Source organism: Taudactylus pleione, unplaced genomic scaffold, assembly GCF_031769625.1.
Source record: "Taudactylus pleione unplaced genomic scaffold, aTauple2 ptg000327l, whole genome shotgun sequence".
In the NCBI taxonomy this organism is placed as follows: Eukaryota; Metazoa; Chordata; class Amphibia; order Anura; family Myobatrachidae; genus Taudactylus; species Taudactylus pleione.
In genome coordinates, this window is record NW_028284728.1 from 115,753 (window position 1) to 137,728 (window position 21,976).

A 21,976-nucleotide genomic window follows, 5' to 3' on the forward strand; every position below is an offset into this window, starting at 1 on the left:
CTGTATGGACAACAGAGCACTTCTGGATGGACACAGCAGCCCTGGATGGACACAGCAGTCCCTTGATGGGCACAGCTGCCCGGGATGGACAACAAAACACAAACACAGCAGCCCCTGGATGGACAACAGAGCACCCCTGGACAGACACAGCAGCCCCTGGGTGGACACAGCAGCCCCTGGATGGACAACAGAGCACACCTGGATGGACACAGCAGCCCCTAATGGACAACAGAGCACCCTGGACAGATAGAGCAGCCCCTGGACAGACAGACCAGACTCTGGATGGATATTGCAGCCACAATGGACAGAGCAGCCTCAGGATGGACAGAGCACCCCTATATGGGCACATCATCCCTGTCCGGACACAGCACATCTGTTCACTTCACTCTCTACAGCCAGAGCAAAATGGCACCGATAACCGGGGACATTTATAGATTCCATAACAGCGGGAGGATGACATTTTGCCTTGTTTTAGAATCCAATTTAGGTGGGAAAACCCGAGCTGGATTTGGATCCGAGCTCAGATCGTGAAGTTGTGGCGGGTCTGGTTCTCTGAGAACCGGACCCGCTCATCTCTAATAGTAATAATATGGCCTTATATGAAAGGTACACTTCCTCTTTATATACTACAGTGTGATGCTCCTATAATGGCTGGCCACTCCTCCCTGCAGTTTGACCAGGTGTTATACTCTGGGTCAGGGTGTGGAGTGTGGGACTCACACACTTAAGCCATTGTAAAAAAAAGCCTATGTCTAAATTGCAAACTAAATTATAAACCCCTATAGGTCTGCAAACTAAAATCTGAGATTTATGGCCAAATTTAGGGTGCAGTTATTGGTGTTTCTATGCCGTGGCAATGGCACATCATGGGCATCACCCGCAATTCACCCTTAGGTAAATCAACCCTAAATGTTCCCCTCATTGGTGCGAAGTAATATCTTTGAAATAGAAGAAATTCCACTGATGGGCAATAAAGGATCTCACTCCTCAGTGATCAGACGGCAAATCCCATAACAAATACACAAGAGATTTAATTTCATTGGTTTATCTATCATTTAGTACTTTTTCTTTTAACAGTATTTGTTTTGTAAAGCTCATTGCTATATATATATCATTATACACCACAAGGGGGCGCTCATTATAAGCCTCAGGGGAATGTATGATACTGATGGCATTTCACACTGAGGACTGCCGTGATTTCGATTTAAGAGATGGCGACTCCAGGGAATGGAAAACGCTGAATCTTCCAGGGAGTATCGAAGGCTGAAACAGAGAATAAAGAGATTATAATGTGCATTATAGCTGCAGTATCGCCCTGATGTACAACAAATAGAGATGTATAAGGTAAATTTACATTCCCGATTAGATGTTACGAAAGAACAATGAAAAATGTGTAAGTGGAAAATATATCCCTTACAGTCAGACATTACTTGTAGTTTATACACACTGGAAGGAGTTTCACATTCTTCATTCTTTTATCAAAATTATTAGTCTAAACCAGTGTTGGCTAACCTTGACACTCCAGCAGTTGTGGAACTATATATCCCAGCATGCCCTGCCACAGTTTTAGCATGCCCTAATAGCAAAACTGTAGCAGTGCATGCTGGGTTATGTAGTTCCATAACAGCTGGAGTGTCAAGGTGAGTCAACACTGGTCTAAACAATGAAATGTTATTATCATGGTCCCTATAGCCACATTTACAGACACCTCTGAGGGACGGAGCCGGGCGGTCAGGATGTTCTGTGTGTTGACTGTGGGCATAAATGTACCTGCTGCATACAAATCAGTTATGTGGGATCATTATATAGGATAAAGGACCCCTCCATCTGCGACTTATACACAATAGGATAAAATAAAGGCTAGTTGGGGGCACATTAGGGGTAATTGTCACCTTATTGTATAATGAGCTCTGTCCCGGGCACATGTATATGGGAATGTGTAGTATTAGATGGTGTTAGGGCCGTGCTAATGTCCCTCCCCCTCATGGGTCACTAAAGGCATAAAAGGGTCATCACCAAGTGCTATATATAGAGAATAAATGTAACGGTTACAGATGTGACCTCATACACCTGTACTGTTAGCGCCATATGGTGAGACTAGAACGCACTGACAAAGGGAGCAATTCCTGTACTGTCATACTTATTCCATCTTATTCACAATATAGCAGCTCACATATATGTGTATAGTGTCCTACGTACAGTATTTGGGATTAGTATTATTGCCACAAAGGAATTGGTATAAAGTAGAGATGCGCGGGTCCGGTTTTCAGAGACCGATATCAACCGATTTTAGGGGTTCCAAGTTTAACCAAATCAGAGTTCGGAATCACTTTGGGGTAACGAGTTGAACAGAGTTCCAGTTCGGATTTTCCTGTGGTTCAGAACTCGGATTTAAAAACCAAACTCAGGTTTTGGATTCATGCTAACAGGTCAAAATGACATCATTTTAGCTGTATTCTTTATTTTTAAATAGAGATCCAAAAGCAAAATACAAAGATTAATCCGGGTTCAAAACTAAAACACGGGGGTAGGCGCACATCTTAGTATAAAGTCGCAGATTAAGCACAACAATGGGAGGTGCGAGGCACGGTGCAGGTCACTCATGTCAGACCTCGGTCTTTTGTCTTTTTACCCAGGTCAGTGCTTGAATCCAGGGCCAGATAAACAATGGAGCATATGGGATCTACAGCTCCAGGCAAGGACGGACAGGGGCTAAAAAGCAGTCCCGACATTCTTTCCTTGTGCGCATGTATAAGGGGGCGTGGTGTAAATCACAGGGGAGTGGCCACGTACTATAATGAAATGCATACTTACTAAAAAAAAAAGTCTCTGTCAGACAAAGTTTGTGGCAACAAGTGGGGCTATTTAGTGCAAGTGTGTATGTGACCACATCTGTATATGTAACACAAGGGTATGTAGTTATGTGACCACATCTGTATATGTAACAATAGGGTATGTAGTTATGTGACCACATCTGTGTATGTAACAATAGGGTATGTAGTTATGTGACCACATCTGTATATGTAACAATAGGGTATGTAGTTATGTGACCACATCTGTATATGTAACACAAGGGTATGTAGTTATGTGATAACATCTGAATATGTAACACAAGGGTATGTAGTTATGTGATCACATCTGTATATGTAACACAAGGGTATGTAGTTATGTGATCACATCTGAATATGTAACACAAGGGTATGTAGTTATGTGATCACATCTGTATATGTAACACAAGGGTATGTAGTTATGTGATCACATCTGTATATGTAACACAAGGGTATGTAGTTATGTGATCACATCTGTATATGTAACACAAGGGTATGTAGTTATGTGATCACATCTGTATATGTAACACAAGGGTATGTAGTTATGTGATCACATCTGTATATGTAACAATAGGGTATGTAGTTATGTGATCACATCTGTATATGTAACAATAGGGTATGTAGTTATGTGATCACATCTGTATATGTAACAATAGGGTATGTAGTTATGTGATCACATCTGTATATGTAACAAAATGGTATGTAGTTATGTGATCACATCTGTATATGTAACAATAGGGTATGTAGTTATGTGATCACATCTGTATATGTAACACAAGGGTATGTAGTTATGTGATCACATCTGTATATGTAACACAAGGGTATGTAGTTATGTGATCACATCTGTATATGTAACTAAAGGGTATGTAGTTATGTGATCACATCTGTATATGTAACAATAGGGTATGTAGTTATGTGATCACATCTGTATATGTAACAAAATGGTATGTAGTTATGTGATCACATCTGTATATGTAACAATAGGGTATGTAGTTATGTGATCACATCTGTATATGTAACACAAGGGTATGTAGTTATGTGATCACATCTGTATATGTAACTAAAGGGTATGTAGTTATGTGATCACATCTGTATATGTAACAATAGGGTATGTAGTTATGTGACCACATCTGTATATGTAAGAATAGGGTATGTAGTTATGTGATCACATCTGTATATGTAACACAAGGGTATGTAGTTATGTGATCACATCTGTATATGTAACAAAAGGGTATGTAGTTATGTGATCACATCTGTATATGTAACACAAAGGTATGTAGTTATGTGACCACATCTGTATATGTAACACAAGGGTATGTAGTTATGTGATCACATCTGTATATGTAACAAAATGGTATGTAGTTATGTGATCACATCTGTATATGTAACAATAGGGTATGTAGTTATGTGATCACATCTGTATATGTAACACAAGGGTATGTAGTTATGTGATCACATCTGTATATGTAACTAAAGGGTATGTAGTTATGTGATCACATCTATATATGTAACTAAAGGGTATGTAGTTATGTGATCACATCTGTATATGTAACAATAGGGTATGTAGTTATGTGACCACATCTGTATATGTAAGAATAGGGTATGTAGTTATGTGATCACATCTGTATATGTAACACAAGGGTATGTAGTTATGTGATCACATCTGTATATGTAACAAAAGGGTATGTAGTTATGTGATCACATCTGTATATGTAACACAAAGGTATGTAGTTATGTGACCACATCTGTATATGTAACACAAGGGTATGTAGTTATGTGATCACATCTGTATATGTAACAATAGGGTATGTAGTTATGTGATCACATCTGTATATGTAACACAAGGGTATCTAGTTATGTGATCACATCTGTATATGTAACACAAGGGTATGTAGTTATGTGACCAGCGGCCGCAAGACTGCCGGTCACAATCCCGATAGCAGAATGCTGGCTAGAGCTATATGACAGGCATCGAGATACCGAAGCCTGTCATAATAGCGATGCAGGAATCCAGGATGACGTGGGCCCGAGCGAGTTGAGCCAAACCTGTTAGCCGCGGGAGGGGTGGGTTAAGTTTAGGGCACCCTGGGGGGATTTAGGGTTAGGCACCCCCCAAGGAGGGCTAGGTTTAGGCCGGGGGAAGGGGGGGTTAGGGTTAGGCACCTCCGGAGGGAGGTCAGGGTTAGGCACCCCCCCGAGAGGGTTAGCTTTAGGGTGTGAGGAGAGGAGGTTAGGTACCCCTTGGGGGAGGTTAAGTTTAGGCACTAGGGGGGAGGTTAGGGTTAGGCACCCCTAAAGGAGGGTTAGGGGGGAAAGGGGAGGGTTAGGGTACTTACCACATGCTGTCAGGATTTCCATCTGTCAGGCTTACAGTCACCCGACAGATGTCGCTAAACAGCCGCCGGCATTACAATCCCATTCCTAACAAAAGTGCTGGTTCTAATGTGCGAGGAAGTTGGACTTTCAATGTGATTCTTACCCCCAGTGGTGTATTAATGCCCCTGTGCTGCAGGCCCCACGTCTGAGCAGGGCCCCCACCCCTCCACATCCTACAGTACCTGGTGCTGGCAAGTGGGTCCCCTCTCCTCTGTGGCACCATCTTCCCAGTGATATTCAGGAAGATGGCACATGCACATACAATGGCAAAGTACTAGAGTCTTTGTTTTCACTGCGCAATTCCATATTTTCTACAGAGGTCACTGGGAAGATGGCACCGCAGAGGATAAGTGACCAGGTGTATATATACGCTGGGTGCTCTATGACATACCGTATATACTCGAGTATAAGCCGAGTTTTTCAGCACATTTTTTGTGCTGAAAAAGTACCCCCTCGGCTTATACTCGAGTGAAGTGTAGCATAGACCGGACGGAGCACGGTCAGCGCCACACAGCACAAACACATAGCCGCCGGAGCCGGCAGCTGTGTGTTTGGTGTAATCAGCAGCCGCTGAGAGTCTGTCAGACTCTCATCGGCTGCTGCAGCTCCCACTGCGGAGCCATCTTCCGGCTCCCGCAGTGGGTAATGGGAGAGACGTCATCATGAGTAATGACGTCTCTCCCATGCAAAGCGGCCGGAGGAGCTGTTAGCGGCGGGACCAGGAGCGGGGGTTTCAGGTAAGTGATTTTTTTTTTATTCTTATTACCTCTCTCTCTACTGGGGGGGGGGACTACAGGGGGCGATTATTACAGGGGGCACTACCAGGGGGCGATTACTACAGGGGGCACTACCAGGGGGTGATTGCTACAGTGGGCACTAAAAGGGGGGATTACCACTGGGGGTACTACCAGGGGGGGATTACTACTGGGGGCACTAAAAGGGGGGGATTACCACTGGGGGCACTACCAGGGGGGATTACTACTGGGGGCACTGAAAGGGGGGATTACCACTGGGGGCACTACCAGGAGGGATTACTACTGGGGGCACAACCAGGGGGAATTACTACTGGGGGCACTACCAGCTGCTGCATTTCCCACCCTAGTCTTATACTGGAGTCAATAAGTTTTCCCAGTTTTTTGTGGTAAAAGTAGGTACCTCGGCTTATACTCAAGTATATACGGTACGTGGTTGTCGGCCAATCAGTACCAAGGGGTGGGGCTTCAAGGGTGTGTCAGCGGGCAGAGCTAGGTTCCATGTCCTGGCATTAAAATAAATATAAACATTGAAGGGGGCTCTCTGCCTTCAATGGCAAAACTGCCAACTGTGTGATATGATTCTGCGTCCTAGTATGGCACCACTGACATGTAACGCTGCATGGAAGTATATTGTCTGTGTAATATTGGTATATAAGTTATACAGATACATGCTAGCTGGCCTGTTGGGTCACATGAAGGGGATCGGTATGGAAATCCCAATGCCGGATGCCCATTCATGTAAAATCCTGTAAGGGGCAGTAAGTACACTAACCCTCCACCTCTCCTCTCCTAAGACTAACCCTCCACCTCTCCTCTCCTAACACTAACCCCCCACCTCTCCCCTCCTAACACTAACCCTCCCCCTCTCCTCTCCTAACACTAACCCTCCCCATCTCCTATCCTAACACTAACCCTCCCCCTCTCCTAACACTAACCCTCCACCTCTCCCCTCCTAACACTCCACCTCTCCCCTCCTAACACTAACCCTCCCCCTCTCCTCTCCTAACACTAACCCTCCCCATCTCCTATCCTAATACTAACCCTCTCCCTCTCCCCTCCTAACACTAACCCTCCCCATCTCCTCTCCAAACACTAACCATCCCCCTCTCCTAACACTAACCCTCCCCCTCTCCTCTCCTAACACTAACCCTCCCCATCTCCTATCCTAATACTAACCCTCTCCCTCTCCCCTCCTAACACTAACCCTCCCCATCTCCTCTCCAAACACTAACCATCCCCCTCTCCTAACACTAACCCTCCACCTCTCCCCTCCTAACACTAACACTCCACCTCTCCCCTCCTAACACTAACCCTCACCCTCTCCTCTCCTAACACTAACCCTCCCCATCTCCTATCCTAACACTAACCCTCCCCCTCTCCCCTCCTAACACTAACCCTCCCCATCTCCTCTCCTAACACTAACCATCCCCCTCTCCTAACACTAACCCTCCACCTCTCCCCTCCTAACACTAACCCTTCCCCTCTCCCCTCCTAACACTAACCCTTCCCCTCTTCTCTCCTAACACTAACCCTCCACCTCTCCTAACACTAACCCACCCCCTCTCCTCTCCTATCACTAACCCTCCCCCTCTCCACTCCTGACACTAACCCTCCACCTCTCCTCTCCTAACACTAACCCTCTCCCTCTCCGCTCCTGACACTAACACTCCTCCTCTCCTCTACTGACACTAACCCTCCCCCTCTCCTCTCCTAACAAGAACCCTCCCCTTCTCCTCTCCTAACACTAACCCTCCCCCTCTCCTCTCCTGACGCTAACCCTCCCCCTCTCCTCTCCTGACACTAACCCACCACCTCTCCTGTCCTAACACTAACCCTCTCCCTTTCCTCTCCTAACACTTACCCTCCCTCTCTCCTCTCCGGACACTAACCCTCCCCTCTCCTGATACTATCCCTCTCCCTCTCCTCTCCTAACACTAATCCTCCACCTCTCCTCTCCTAACACTAACCCTCCTCCTCTCCTCTCCTAACACTAACCCTCCACCTCTCCCCTCCTAACACTAACCCTCCCCCTCTCCTAACTCTAACCCTCCCCCTCTCCTCTCCTAACACTAACCCTCCCCCTCTCCTCTCCTAATACTAACCCTCCTCCTCTCCTAACACTAACCCTCCCCCTCTCCTCTCCTATGACTAACCCTAACCCTCTCCTCTCCTGACAATAACCCTCCCCCTCTCCTCTCCTGACACTAACTCTCCCCCTCTCCTCTCCTAACTCTCCCCCTCTCCTCTCCTAACACTAACTCTCCCCCTCTCCTCTCCTAACACTAACCCACCTCCTCTCCTAACACTAACCCTTCCCCTCTCCTAACACTAACCCTCCACCTCTCCCCTCCTAACACTAACCCTCCCCTTCTCCTCTCCTGACACTAACCCTCCCATTCTCCTCTCCTTACACTAACCCTCCCCATCTCCTCTCCTAACACTAACCCTCCCCCTCTCCTAACACTTACCCTCCCCCTCTCCTCTCCTAACACTAACCCTCCCCCTCTCCTGACAGTAACCCTCCCATTCTCCTCTCCTTACACTAACCCTCCAGCTCTCCTGACAATAACCCTCCCCCTCTTCTCTCCTGACACTAACCCTCCCCCTCTCCTCTCCTAACACTAACCCTCCCCCTCTCCTGACACTAACCCTCCCCTTCTCCTCTCCTAACACTAACCCACCCCCTCTCCTGACACTAACCCTCCCCCTCTCCTGACACTAACCCTCCCCCTCTCCTCTCCTAACACTAACCCTCCCCCTCTCCTCTCCTGACACTAACCCTCCCTTGGTTGTGCCTAACCATAACCTCCCCCCGGTGGTGCCTAACCCTAAACCCCCCCTACCCACACCCTAAACCTAACCCTACCCGAGGGGGGCCTAACCCCCCATCCCCGGGCGAAGTATCATAGTTATTCGTATACTTACCTTCAGGACGGTGGGGGTTGGGGTATCTTCAGGATATCGTCATCTGCATTATGCCAGGCATCGGGATTCTGGCATCCGTATTAAATGTATACCACATGAAGCTATGCTGGCTGTGCTGTCAGTATGGAGGACAGATGACAATATGGAGAATGTGAGGCTATACGGAGGAATTAGAAGGGACAGCTGTATGTGATGTACATTATATTTCTAGGTAAATCCCACACACTCAGGGGCTGGTACAATGATAAATGTCTTCCTATCTGTGCAGTGTATGAAATCGCACAGCGCACACTCAGATAGCGACACATATACAGCTATACAGGAGCACACACAACTAAGCCAGGAGAGGCAGGATGGGGGAGGGAAGGGCGCTGTCACATAGGGGGAGCTCTGTAAGGCCCTGGTCATGTACAGATTCAGCTTTATCAGGGCTGCAGGTAATAGGTATGTACAGTACCAGTTAGGAGGCACATCTTCGGTACCCTCTACTGGGCAGCTGTAAGTACACAGTGATGATGGTGATGGGCACACATGGCGCTGAGACGTACACATACAGAAGTGCGCATACAGCTCTGCATACATGTGGAAATGCGCTATTTACTGTATCTGTGCACTTTCCTGCTAACATCAGTCTTTATATGTGTATGTGTCAGTGTGAGAGAAGCCGTGTACAACAGGGGTGCGTCCCTATGTGCTATCATCAGTCTTTATATGTGTATGTGTCAGTGTGAGAGAAGCCATGTACATCAGGGGTGCGTCCCTATGTGCTATCATCAGTCTTTATATGTGTATGTGTCAGTGTGAGAGAAGCCGTGTACATCAGGGGTGCGTCCCTATGTGCTATCATCAGTCTTTATATGTGTATGTGTCAGTGTGAGAGAAGCCGTGTACATCAGGGGTGTGTCCCTATGTACTATCATCAGTCTTTATATGTGTATGTGTCAGTGTGAGAGAAGCCATGTACATCAGGGTGCGTCCCTATGTGCTATCATCAGTATTTATATGTGTATGTGTCAGTGTGAGAGAAGCCGTGTAAATCAGGGGTGCGTCCCTATGTGCTATCATCAGTATTTATATGTGTATGTATCAGTGTGAGAGAAGCCGTGTACATCAGGGGTGCGTCCCTATGTGCTATCATCAGTATTTATATGTGTATGTATCAGTGTGAGAGAAGCCGTGTACATCAGGGGTGCTTCCCTATGTACTATCATCAGTCTTTATATGTGTATGTGTCAGTGTGAGAGAAGCCATGTACATCAGGGGTGCGTCCCTATGTACTATCATCAGTCTTTATATGTGTATGTGTCAGTGTGAGAGAAGCCATGTACATCAGGGGTGCGTCCCTATGTGCTATCATCAGTATTTATATGTGTATGTGTCAGTGTGAGAGAAGCCGTGTACATCAGGGGTGCGTCCCTATGTGCTATCATCAGTATTTATATGTGTATGTATCAGTGTGAGAGAAGCCGTGTACATCAGGGGTGCGTCCCTATGTGCTATCATCAGTATTTATATGTGTATGTGTCAGTGTGAGAGAAGCCGTGTACATCAGGGGTGCGTCCCTATGTACTATCATCAGTCTTTATATGTGTATGTGTCAGTGTGAGAGAAGCCGTGTACATCAGGGGTGCGTCCCTATGTGCTATCATCAGTCTTTATATGTGTATGTGTCAGTGTGAGAGAAGCCGTGTACATCAGGGGTGCGTCCCTATGTGCTATCATCAGTATTTATATGTGTATGTGTCAGTGTGAGAGAAGCCGTGTACATCAGGGGTGCGTCCCTATGTACTATCATCAGTCTTTATATGTGTATGTGTCAGTGTGAGAGAAGCCATGTACATCAGGGTGCGTCCCTATGTGCTATCATCAGTCTTTATATGTGTATGTGTCAGTGTGAGAGAAGCCATGTACATCAGGGGTGCGTCCCTATGTGCTATCATCAGTCTTTATATGTGTATGTGTCAGTGTGAGAGAAGCCGTGTACATCAGGGGTGCGTCCCTATGTGCTATCATCAGTCTTTATATGTGTATGTATCAGTGTGAGAGAAGCCGTGTACATCAGGGGTGCGTCCCTATGTGCTATCATCAGTATTTATATGTGTATGTACCTATGTGCTATCATCAGTCTTTATATGTGTATGTATCAGTGTGAGAGAAGCCGTGTACATCAGGGGTGTGTCCCTATGTGCTATCATCAGTCTTTATATGTGTATGTGTCAGTGTGAGAGAAGCCATGTACATCAGGGGTGCGTCCCTATGTGCTATCATCAGTCTTTATATGTGTATGTGTCAGTGTGAGAGAAGCCGTGTACATCAGGGGTGCGTCCCTATGTGCTATCATCAGTCTTTATATGTGTATGTGTCAGTGTGAGAGAAGCCGTGTACATCAGGGGTGCGTCCCTATGTACTATCATCAGTCTTTATATGTGTATGTGTCAGTGTGAGAGAAGCCGTGTACATCAGGGGTGCGTCCCTATGTACTATCATCAGTCTTTATATGTGTATGTGTCATTGTGAGAGAAGCCGTGTACATCAGGGGTGCGTCCCTATGTACTATCATCAGTCTTTATATGTGTATGTGTCAGTGTGAGAGAAGCCGTGTACATCAGGGGAGCGTCCCTATGTGCTATCATCAGTCTTTATATGTGTATGTGTCAGTGTGAGAGAAGCCGTGTACATCAGGGATGCGTCCCTATGTACTATCATCAGTCTTTATATGTGTATGTGTCAGTGTGAGAGAAGCCGTGTACATCAGGGGTGCGTCCCTATGTGCTGTCATCAGTCTTTATATGTGTATGTGTCAGTGTGAGAGAAGCCGTGTACATCAGGGGTGCGTCCCTATGTACTATCATCAGTCTTTATATGTGTATGTGTCAGTGTGAGAGAAGCCGTGTACATCAGGGGTCCGTCCCTATGTACTATCATCAGTCTTTATATGTGTATGTGTCAGTGTGAGAGAAGCCGTGTACATCAGGGGTGCGTCCCTATGTACTATCATCAGTCTTTATATGTGTATGTGTCAGTGTGAGAGAAGCCGTGTACATCAGGGGTGCATCCCTATGTACTATCATCAGTCTTTATATGTGTATGTGTCAGTGTGAGAGAAGCCGTGTACATCAGGGGTGCGTCCCTATGTGCTGTCATCAGTCTTTATATGTGTATGTATCAGTGTGAGAGAAGCCGTGTACATCAGGGGTGCGTCCCTATGTACTATCATCAGTCTTTATATGTGTATGTGTCAGTGTGAGAGAAGCCGTGTACATCAGGGGTGCGTCCCTATGTACTATCATCAGTCTTTATATGTGTATGTGTCAGTGTGAGAGAAGCCGTGTACATCAGGGGTGCGTCCCTATGTACTATCATCAGTCTTTATATGTGTATGTGTCAGTGTGAGAGAAGCAGTGTACATCAGGGGTGCGTCCCTATGTGCTGTCATCAGTCTTTATATGTGTATGTGTCAGTGTGAGAGAAGCCGTGTACATCAGGGGTGCGTCCCTATGTACTATCATCAGTCTTTATATGTGTATGTGTCAGTGTGAGAGAAGCCGTGTACATCAGGGGTGCGTCCCTATGTGCTATCATCAGTCTTTATATGTGTATGTGTCAGTGTGAGAGAAGCCGTGTACATCAGGGGTGCGTCCCTATGTGCTATCATCAGTCTTTATATGTGTATGTGTCAGTGTGAGAGAAGCCGTGTACATCAGGAGTGCGTCCCTATGTGCTATCATCAGTCTTTATATGTGTCAGTGTGAGTGAAGCCGTGTACATCAGGAGTGCGTCCCTATGTACTATCATCAGCCTTTATATGTGTATGTGTCAGTGTGAGAGAAGCCGTGTACATCAGGGGTGCGTCCCTATGTACTATAATCAATTGCCACCAATCTCTTACCTGGCATGTTATATCATCCTTCTCACCCAGCACAATGGTGCAGTCCTGAACATTCTGCAACATACAATACAGCATAATTAGTAACAGTCGGTCAATGGCTTATTGCGCATAGTACTTCTGCCCCAAGCACTTTCCCTTGCCACAAATTAACATTGGATTGCCAGGAGCACCAGTCTCAGATGTGAGTGGCACCTACTCACCTTGGTGACATTCCTGCGGGGAAATATCTCACAACTCTCTGTGAATGCCCACCAGCATCATAGCAGGGTGTTAATTTTACATAATTTGGGAAGAAGGGACTAGGAAGCTGAGCACTGGGCATGTTCCAGGCACCCTGCAAGCCAAATACAAGTGCCACCAGGGCATTGATGGTGCCACCTCCTTGGCCTTGCTCCCTGGGTGGCAGCACCACATGCACTCACCTAGCTGGTGCCGATTGGTGAAGTGGTGAAATAGTTATTATTTATTGACTCACAATGATCACATGACATTAGTGCGACAACTGGACATGCAAGATACAGAGGGCGGGGCTTAAATTAGTCGCTGCTTTTCACAACATTGGTTACTAGGATAAATTCTGTACTTACAATTAGCCTTTTATTCAGACTGCACTATAAAGGGGAGATTTTAAAAAAATAAAATATACATTAAGATTACATGATACTTGCTAAATATCATTAGATGTAATGTATTTGTAAACTAAACATTATGGGACCTATTCATCAAAACATAATTATCACATGCAGTGGCGGATCCAGAGGTGAGGCTGCAGCGCATTTCAAAATTAAAATAGGGGAGTCACACCAACTGTCATATCACACACTGCCAACATCACTGGCTGGGACTCACTGGCAGTTGGTGTGACTCCAATATTTGAATTTTGAAATGTTTTGCAGCCCCACCCCTGGAGCTGCCACTGATCACATGTGATAATTATGGTTTGAACTCACTGTGAGTTCAAACACAGTTTAGTAGGCTTTCATCATGCCTCATTCATCATGCCTCATTCATCATGCCACGTGCCCTAAACTATCACTTCCGAAAACTGCTGTTTCTATGAAGCAGTTTTTCGGAAGTGAAAGACTTTTCTCCTTCACTTGGCCAGTTTCACTGCCTGCCCTCAAGCTTGAAGACAGGCTGCAGACTTTACTGCCCCCCCCCCCCAGTGGGCAGAGGTGGCACTAGCCAAATTAGTGCCCTAGGCAAGATTTTGGGTGCTGCCCCCATCCCCGTGTGACCCTGAAAAGAGATGTGGCCAGCACAGCACGGTATAAGCACCCCCCTCACCCATCACCATTATCCCAGCAGAGCACCCCTCTCCCAGCAGTGAGCGCCACAGCGCCCCAGCCCTCCCCCAGTTCCAAACTTTATTTACTTGAGCACAGCCTGCAGAGCCAACCGACTCAAGGTACAGCAACCCATGGGTGGTGGACCCGCATTTCCCGTCTTAGGCTGGCAGGCCGCAGCTGTGTGTGGTGATCGCTGGAGGCGGAGCCCAGAGCCGTGATGTGTGACTCACTACTCCGAGCTCCGAAAAGGCCCAGTATGCAGCTGCCATCCGGTGACCACTTTCTTATGGTCCTAAATGAGCCTCTTCCCATGTGTAGAAGCTCACTCTACACATGGGCAGAGGCTCATTCTGATTCTGTGATGCCTTAGAGCAGGCCGGCACTAACCACTAGCCGCCATCCAAGTGCTCTGCCCCCGCAAACTGCTGCCAGCTGTGCCGCTGCTGACCGCTCACTGTTTGCTGCTGCCAGGTGCAATCGGATATGTATGAGCTCTGGTCGTGGATGCTGTGCATTCTCCCTGCCATTGTTACATTCTCCATGCTATTGTTACATTCTTCATGCTATTGTTAGATTCTCCATGCTATTGTTACATTCTCCATGCTATTGTTACATTCTCCCTGCTATTGTTACATTCTCCCTGCCATTGTTACATTCTCCCTTCCATAGTTAAACTCTCCCTGCTATTGTTACATTCTTGCTGCTATTGTTACATTCCCCCTGCCATTGTTATATTCTCCCTGCCATTGTTACATTCTCCCTATTATTGTTATATTTTCCCTGCCATTGTTACATTCTCCCTGCAATTGTTACATTCCCCCTGCCATTGTTACATTGTCCCTGCCATTGTTACATTCCGCCTGCCATTGTTACATTCCCCCTGTCATTGTTACATTCCCCCTGCCATTGTTACATTCTCCCTGCCATTGTTACATTCTCCCTGCTATTGTTACATTCTCCCTGCTATTGTTACACTCTCCCTGCTATTGTAACATTCTCCCTGTTATTGTTACATTTTCCCTGCCATTGTTATATTCTCCCTGTTATTGTTACACTCTCCCTGCTATTGTAACATTCTCGCTGTTATTGTTACACTCTCCCTGCCATTGTTACATTCTCCATGCCATTGTTACATTCTCCATGCCATTGTTACATTCTCCCTGCCATTGTTACACTCTCCCTGCCATTTTTACATTCTCCCTGCCATTGTTACATTCTCCCTGCCATTGTTACTTTCTCCCTGTTATTGTTACATTCTCCCTGCCATTGTTACATTCTCCCTGCCATTGTTACATTCTCCCTGCTATTGTTACATTCTCCCTGCTATTGTTACATTCTCCCTGCTATTGTTACATTCTCCCTGCCATTGTTACATTCTCCCTGCCAAGGTTACATTCTCCCCGCTATTGTTACATTCTCCCTGCCATTGTTACATTCTCCCTGCCATGGTTACATTCTCCCCGCTATTGTTACATTCTCCCTGCCATGGTTACATTCTCCCTTCCATGGTTACATTCTCCCTGTTATTGTTACATTCTCCCTGTTATTGTTGCATTCTCCCTGTTATTGTTACATTCTCCCTGCCATGCTTACACTCGCCCTGCCATTGTTACATTCTCCCTGCCCTTGTCACATTCTCCCTGCCATTGTTACATTCTCCCTGTTATTGTTACATTTTTCCTGTTATTGTTACATTCTCCCTGCCATTGTTACATTCTCCCTGCCATTGTTACATTCTCCCTGTTATTGTTACATTCTCCCTGCCATTGTTACATTCTCCCTGTTATTGTTACATTCTCCCTGTTATTGTTACATTCTCCCTGCCATTGCTAAATTCTCCCTGTTATTGTTACATTCTCCCTACCATTGTTACATTCTCCGTGTTATTGTTACATTCTCCCTGCTATTGTTACATTCTCTCTGCTATTGTTACATTCTCCCTGTTATTGTTACATTCTCCCTGCCATTGTTACATTCTCCATGTTATTGTTACATTCTCCCTGTTATTGTTACATTCTCCCTGCCATTGTTACATTCTCCCTGCCATTGCTAAATTCTCCCTGTTATTGTTACATTCTCCCTACCATTGTTACATTCTCCGTGTTATTGTTACATTCTCCCTGCTATTGTTACATTCTCCCTGCTATTGTTACATTCTCTCTGCTATTGCTACATTCTCCCTGTTATTGTTACATTCTCTTTGCTATTGTTACATTCTCCCTGCTATTGTTACATTCTCTTTGCTATTGTTACATTCTCCCTGCTATTGTTACATTCTACCTGCTATTGTTACATTCTACCTGCTATTGTTACATTCTTCCTGTTATTGTTACATTCTCTTTACTATTGTTACATTCTCCCTGCTATTGTTACATTCTCCCTGCCATTGCTACATTCTCTCTGCTATTGTTACATTCTCTCTGCTATTGTTACATTCTCCCTGTTATTGTTACATTCTCTCTGCTATTGTTACATTCTCCCTTTTATTGTTACATTCTCTCTGCTATTGTTACACTCTCCCTGTTATTGTTACATTCTCCCTGTTATAGTTACATTCTCACTGTTATTGTTACACTCTCCCTGTTATTGTTACATTCTCTCTGCTATTGTTACATTCTCCCTGTTATTGTTACATTCTCTCTGCTATTGTTACATTCTCCCTGTTATTGTTACATTCACCCTGTTATTGTTACATTCTCACTGCTATTGTTACATTCTCCCTGTTATTGTTACATTCTCTCTGCTATTGTTACATTCTCCCTGTTATTGTTACATTCTCCCTGATATTGTTACATTCTCACTGTTATTGTTACATTCTCCCTGTTATTGTTACATTCTCCCTTCTATTGTTACTTTATCCCTGCCATTGTTACATTCTCCCTGCCATTGTTACATTCTCCCTGCTATTGTTACATTCTCCCTGCCATTGTTATATTCTCCCTGTTATTGTTACATTCTCCCTGTTATTGTTACATTCTCACTGCTATTGTTACATTCTCCCTGTTATTGTTACATTCTCTCTGCTATTGTTACATTCTCCCTGTTATTGTTACATTCTCCGTGTTATTCTTACATTCTCCCGGCTATTGTTACATTCTCCCTGCCATTCTTACATTCTCGCTGCTATGGTTACATTCTCCCGGTTATTTTTATATTCTCCCTGCCATTGTTACATTCTCCCGGCTATTGTTACATTCTCTCTGCTATTGTTACATTCTCCCTGCCATTGTTACATTCTTCCTGCCATTGTTACTTTCTTCCTGTAATTGTTACATTCTTCCTGCCATTGTTACATTCTCCCTGCTATTGTTACATTCTCCCTGCCATTGTTACATTCTTCCTGCCATTGTTACATTCTTCCTGCCATTGTTACATTCTTCCTGCCATTGTTACATTTTCACTGCCATTGTTACATTCTTCCTGCCATTGTTACATTCTCCCGGCCATTGTTACATTCTTCCTGCCATTGTTACATTCTTCCAGCCATTGTTACATTCTTCCTTCCATTGTTACATTCTTCCTGCCATTGTTACATTCTTCCTGCCATTGTTACAAGCCTAATAATGTCATGTAACTGTGTCTAAACCATTTGCAGAAGGAAGGGCTATTTTACATGCACCAAGGAGCCAAGGAGAGGCCTCTCCTTATAGTGTCTAACATCATGTTACTCTTCTCACCCTGAGGGTCCTTAGCTCATTCCCCTTCCTCCTCTTCCTGCTCCCCCTGCAGCAAAAGGCCATTCGAGCCTATACATCCACCTATGACATAGGCAAAGGAGGGGGTATGCACCTGACTCAAGCGCAGTGGAGAATGATTTCCGTGTTGTGCAAGGTTCTCCAGCCCTTCGAACTTGCCACACGTGAAGTCAGTTCAGACACAGCCAGCTTGAGTCAGGTCATTCCCCTCATCAGGCTTTTGCAGAAGCAGCTGGAGAAAGTGAAGGAGGAGCTAAGACGGAGCGATTCCGCTCGGCATGTGGGACTTGTGGATGAAGCCCTTCATTCGCTTTGCCAGGATTCCAGGGTGGTCAATCTGTTGAAATCAGACCACTACATTTTGGCCACCGTGCTCGATCCTAGGTTTAAAGCCTATGTGGTGTCTCTCTTTCCGGCCGACACAAGCCTGCAGAGGTGCAAAGACCTGCAGGTGAACACACTGTCAGCTGAAGCGGAACATGACACGTCAACAGCTCCTTCTTCATTTTCTCCCGCAACTGGGGCTGCCAGGAAAAAACTTAGGTATCCTAAGCAACCCGCTGGTGGTGATGCAGGGCAGGCAGGACCAAGTTTGGACATCTGGTCTGGACTGAAGGACCTGGCAACAATTTCTGACATGTCTACTGTCACTGCATATGATACTGTCACCATTGACAGAATGGTGGAGGATTACATCGGTGACAGCATCCAAGTAGGCATGTCAGACAGTCCATACCTGTACTGGCAGGAAAAAGAGGCAATTTGGAGGCCCCTTTTACAAACTGGCTCTATTTTACCTGAGTTGCCCCCCCTCCAGTGTGTACTCCGAAAGAGTGTTTAGTGCAGCCGGGAACCTTGTCAGCGAAAGGCGTAGGAGGTTGCTTCCACAGAATGTGGAGAAGATGATGTTCATCAAAATGAATTATCAGCTCTTCCAGGGAGACCAGCCTCCAGAAGGTACAGAGGGACCTGTGGTGGTGGATTCAAGTGGGGACGAGTTAATACTTTGTGAGGATGAGGATGTACACAACACTGAAGAGGGTGAGGAATCGGTGGATGAGGAGGATGAGGATGACATCTTGCCTCCGTAGAGTCAGTTAGTGCAGGGACAGATTAATTGCCAGCTTGTTTTGTGGGGGCCCAAACGAACCAATAATTTCAGCCACAGTTGTGTGGCAGACCCTGGCGCTGAAATGATTGGTTTGTTAAAGTGTGCATGTCCTGTTTATACAACATAAGGGTGGGTGGGAGGGCCCAAGGACAATTCCATCTAGCACCTCTTTTTTTTCTTTGCATTATGTACAATTTGGGGCCTAGTTTTTTAAACTGCCATCCTGTCTGCCACTGCAGTATCACGCCTAGATGGGTCACGTGTTTGTGCCGCCCACTCGTGTCGCTTAGCATAGTTATCCAGCTACCTCGGTGCAACCTTTTGGACATAAAAACACTATTGTGAGGTGTGAGGTGTTCAGAATAGACTGGAAATGAGTGGAAATTAAGGTTATTGGGGTTAATAATAGCATAGGAGCAGAAAAACCTACAAATTCGGTGATTTTAGCTGTTTTTATGCTTTTTTTCAAAAAAATACAGATCCAAAAAACAAAACCCAGAACCCAAAACACGGAAGGGTGGTTTTGGCAAAACCAATCCAGATCCAAAACACGAAGAAAGATCCAGATCCAAAACCAAAACACAAAACACAAAAAGTGGCCGGTGCACACCCCTAATATATATATACATATATACATACATACACACACACACAATTTATACATTTATTTATATATACATAAATACTGTGTATATGTATATATATATATATATATATATATATATATACATACACACATATAAATATACTGTATATATATATATATATATATATATATATACACACACATACTGCTATATAATATATATATAAATATATATATATGTATATACACTAGGGGTGAGCGGGTTCGGATTTCTGAAATCCGAACCCCCCCGAGCCCCCCCGATCCGAGTCTGATCCGAGTCAGGCTCGACTTTTCCCGTCTGACTCGGATCTGAAATCGAGGCAAAACGTCATCATCCCGCCTTCCGAGTCTCGCGGGTTTTGGATCCTATATAAGGTACCCGCGTCGGCGCCATTTTCTCACTCGGTTGTGGACAGTGAAGAGGGAGGGTGGGAGTTAGGGCTGTGTAGTGTAGTGTAGTGTAGTGCTGCAGTTGTCCACTACTTCAAAGTCCATAGGGGCTGGCTGTGTTGTGCTGTGCTGCTGTTGTTAATAGGGGCTGTGTCCACTACTTCAAAGTCCATAGCGGCTGGCTGGACTGTGTTGTGCAGTCAGTTCTCCATAGGGGCTGTGTCCACTCCAAAGTCCTGTGTAGTGTCCCAGTCCTAAAGGGGTGCTGTAGTGTTGTCCAGGGGGTGCTCTGTCCATCAGGGGTGTTCCCCCCAAGTGCTAAAAAAATAATATATTTTCTGTGTTTGTGAATTGTGTGCACTGTAGCCGCACGTGCATCAACAAAGTAGTGCCAAGCGTGCGCCTGTGTCATAAGTAAAGGGCCGGCTGGCTTGACCGTTAAAGGGTGCTGTAACCCCCAAAGTACACTCCAGTCCAAACTAAAAAAAAAATTATTTTCTGTGTTTGTGAATTGTGTGCGCAGTAGCCGCACGTGCATCAACAAAGTAGTGCCAAGCGTGCGCCTGTGTCATAAGTAAAGGGCCGGCTAGCTTGACCGTTAAGGGTGCTGTAACCCCCGAAAGTACACTCCAGTCCAAACCAAAAAAAAAATTATTTTCTGTGTTTGTGAATTGTGTGCGCAGTAGCCGCACGTGCATCAACAAAGTAGTGCCAAGCGTGCGCCTGTGTCATAAGTAAAGGGCCGGCTGGCTTGACCGTTAAAGGGTGCTGTAACCCCCAAAGTACACTCCAGTCCAAACTAAAAAAAAAATTATTTTCTGTGTTTGTGAATTGTGTGCGCAGTAGCCGCACGTGCATCAACAAAGTAGTGCCAAGCGTACGCCTGTGTCATAAGTAAAGGGCCGGCTAGCTTGACCGTTAAGGGTGCTGTAACCCCCTAAAGTACACTCCAGTCCAAACCAAAAAAAAAATTATTTTCTGTGTTTGTGAATTGTGTGCGCAGTAGCCGCACGTGCATCAACAAAGTAGTGCCAAGCGTGCGCCTGTGTCATAAGTAAAGGGCCGGCTGGCTTGACCATTAAAGGGTGCTGTAACCCCCAAAGTACACTCCAGTCCAAACCAAAAAAAAATATATTTTCAGTGTTTGTGAATTGTGTGCGCAGTTGCCGCACATGCATCAACAAAGTAGTGCCAAGCGTGCGCCTGTGTCATAAGTAAAGGGCCGGCTGGCTTGACTGTTAAAGGGTGCTGTAACCCCCCAAAATACACTCCAGTCCAAACCAAAAAAAAAATATTTTCTGTGTTTGTGAATTGTGTGCGCAGTAGCCGCACGTGCATCAACAAAGTAGTGCCAAGCGTGCGCCTGTGTCATTAGTAAAGGGCCGGCTGGCTTGACCATTAAAGGGTGCTGTAACCCCCAAAGTACACTCCAGTCCAAACCAAAAAAAAAATTATTTTCTGTGTTTGTGAATTGTGTGCGCAGTAGCCGCACGTGCATCAACAAAGTAGTGCCAAGCGTGCGCCTGTGTCATAAGTAAAGGGCCGGCTGGCTTGACCGTTAAAGGGTGCTGTAACCCCCAAAGTACACTCCAGTCCAAACCAAAAAAAAAAATATTTTCTGTGTTTGTGAATTGTGTGCGCAGTAGCCGCACGTGCATCAACAAAGTAGTGCCAAGCGTGCGCCTGTGTCATAAGTAAAGGGCCGGCTGGCTTGACCATTAAAGTGTGCTGTAACCCCCAAAGTACACTCCAGTCCAAACCAAAAAAAAAAATATTTTCTGTGTTTGTGAATTGTGTGCGCAGTAGCCGCACGTGCATCAACAAAGTAGTGCCAAGCGTGCGCCTGTGTCATAAGTAAAGGGCCGGCTGGCTTGACCATTAAAGTGTGCTGTAACCCCCAAAGTACACTCCAGTCCAAACCAAAAAAAAATATATTTTCTGTGTTTGTGAATTCTGTGCGCAGTAGCCGCACGTGTATCAACAAAGTAGTGCCAAGCGTGCGCCTGTGTCATAAGTAAAGGGCCGGCTGGCTTGACCGTTAAAGGGTGCTGTAACCCCCAAAGTACACTCCAGTCCAAACCAAAAAAAAT

General features: G+C 45.5%; 1 protein-coding gene across 1 annotated transcript in view; it reads right to left on the reverse strand.

The window, feature by feature from the left end:
• Positions 1-1,044: 1,044 nt before the first annotated feature.
• Positions 1,045-21,976, reverse strand: part of LOC148509395 (prophenin-2-like) — a 31,347-nt gene continuing 10,415 nt past the window's right edge. The window contains exons 3-4 of the mRNA XM_088443118.1: positions 12,774-12,827; positions 1,045-1,263 (exon numbers count right to left, since the gene is read on the reverse strand). Coding sequence (XP_088299244.1) covers positions 1,177-1,263; positions 12,774-12,827 — 141 coding nt within the window. The 3' untranslated portion in view covers positions 1,045-1,176. The remainder of the gene's footprint in view (positions 1,264-12,773; positions 12,828-21,976) is intronic.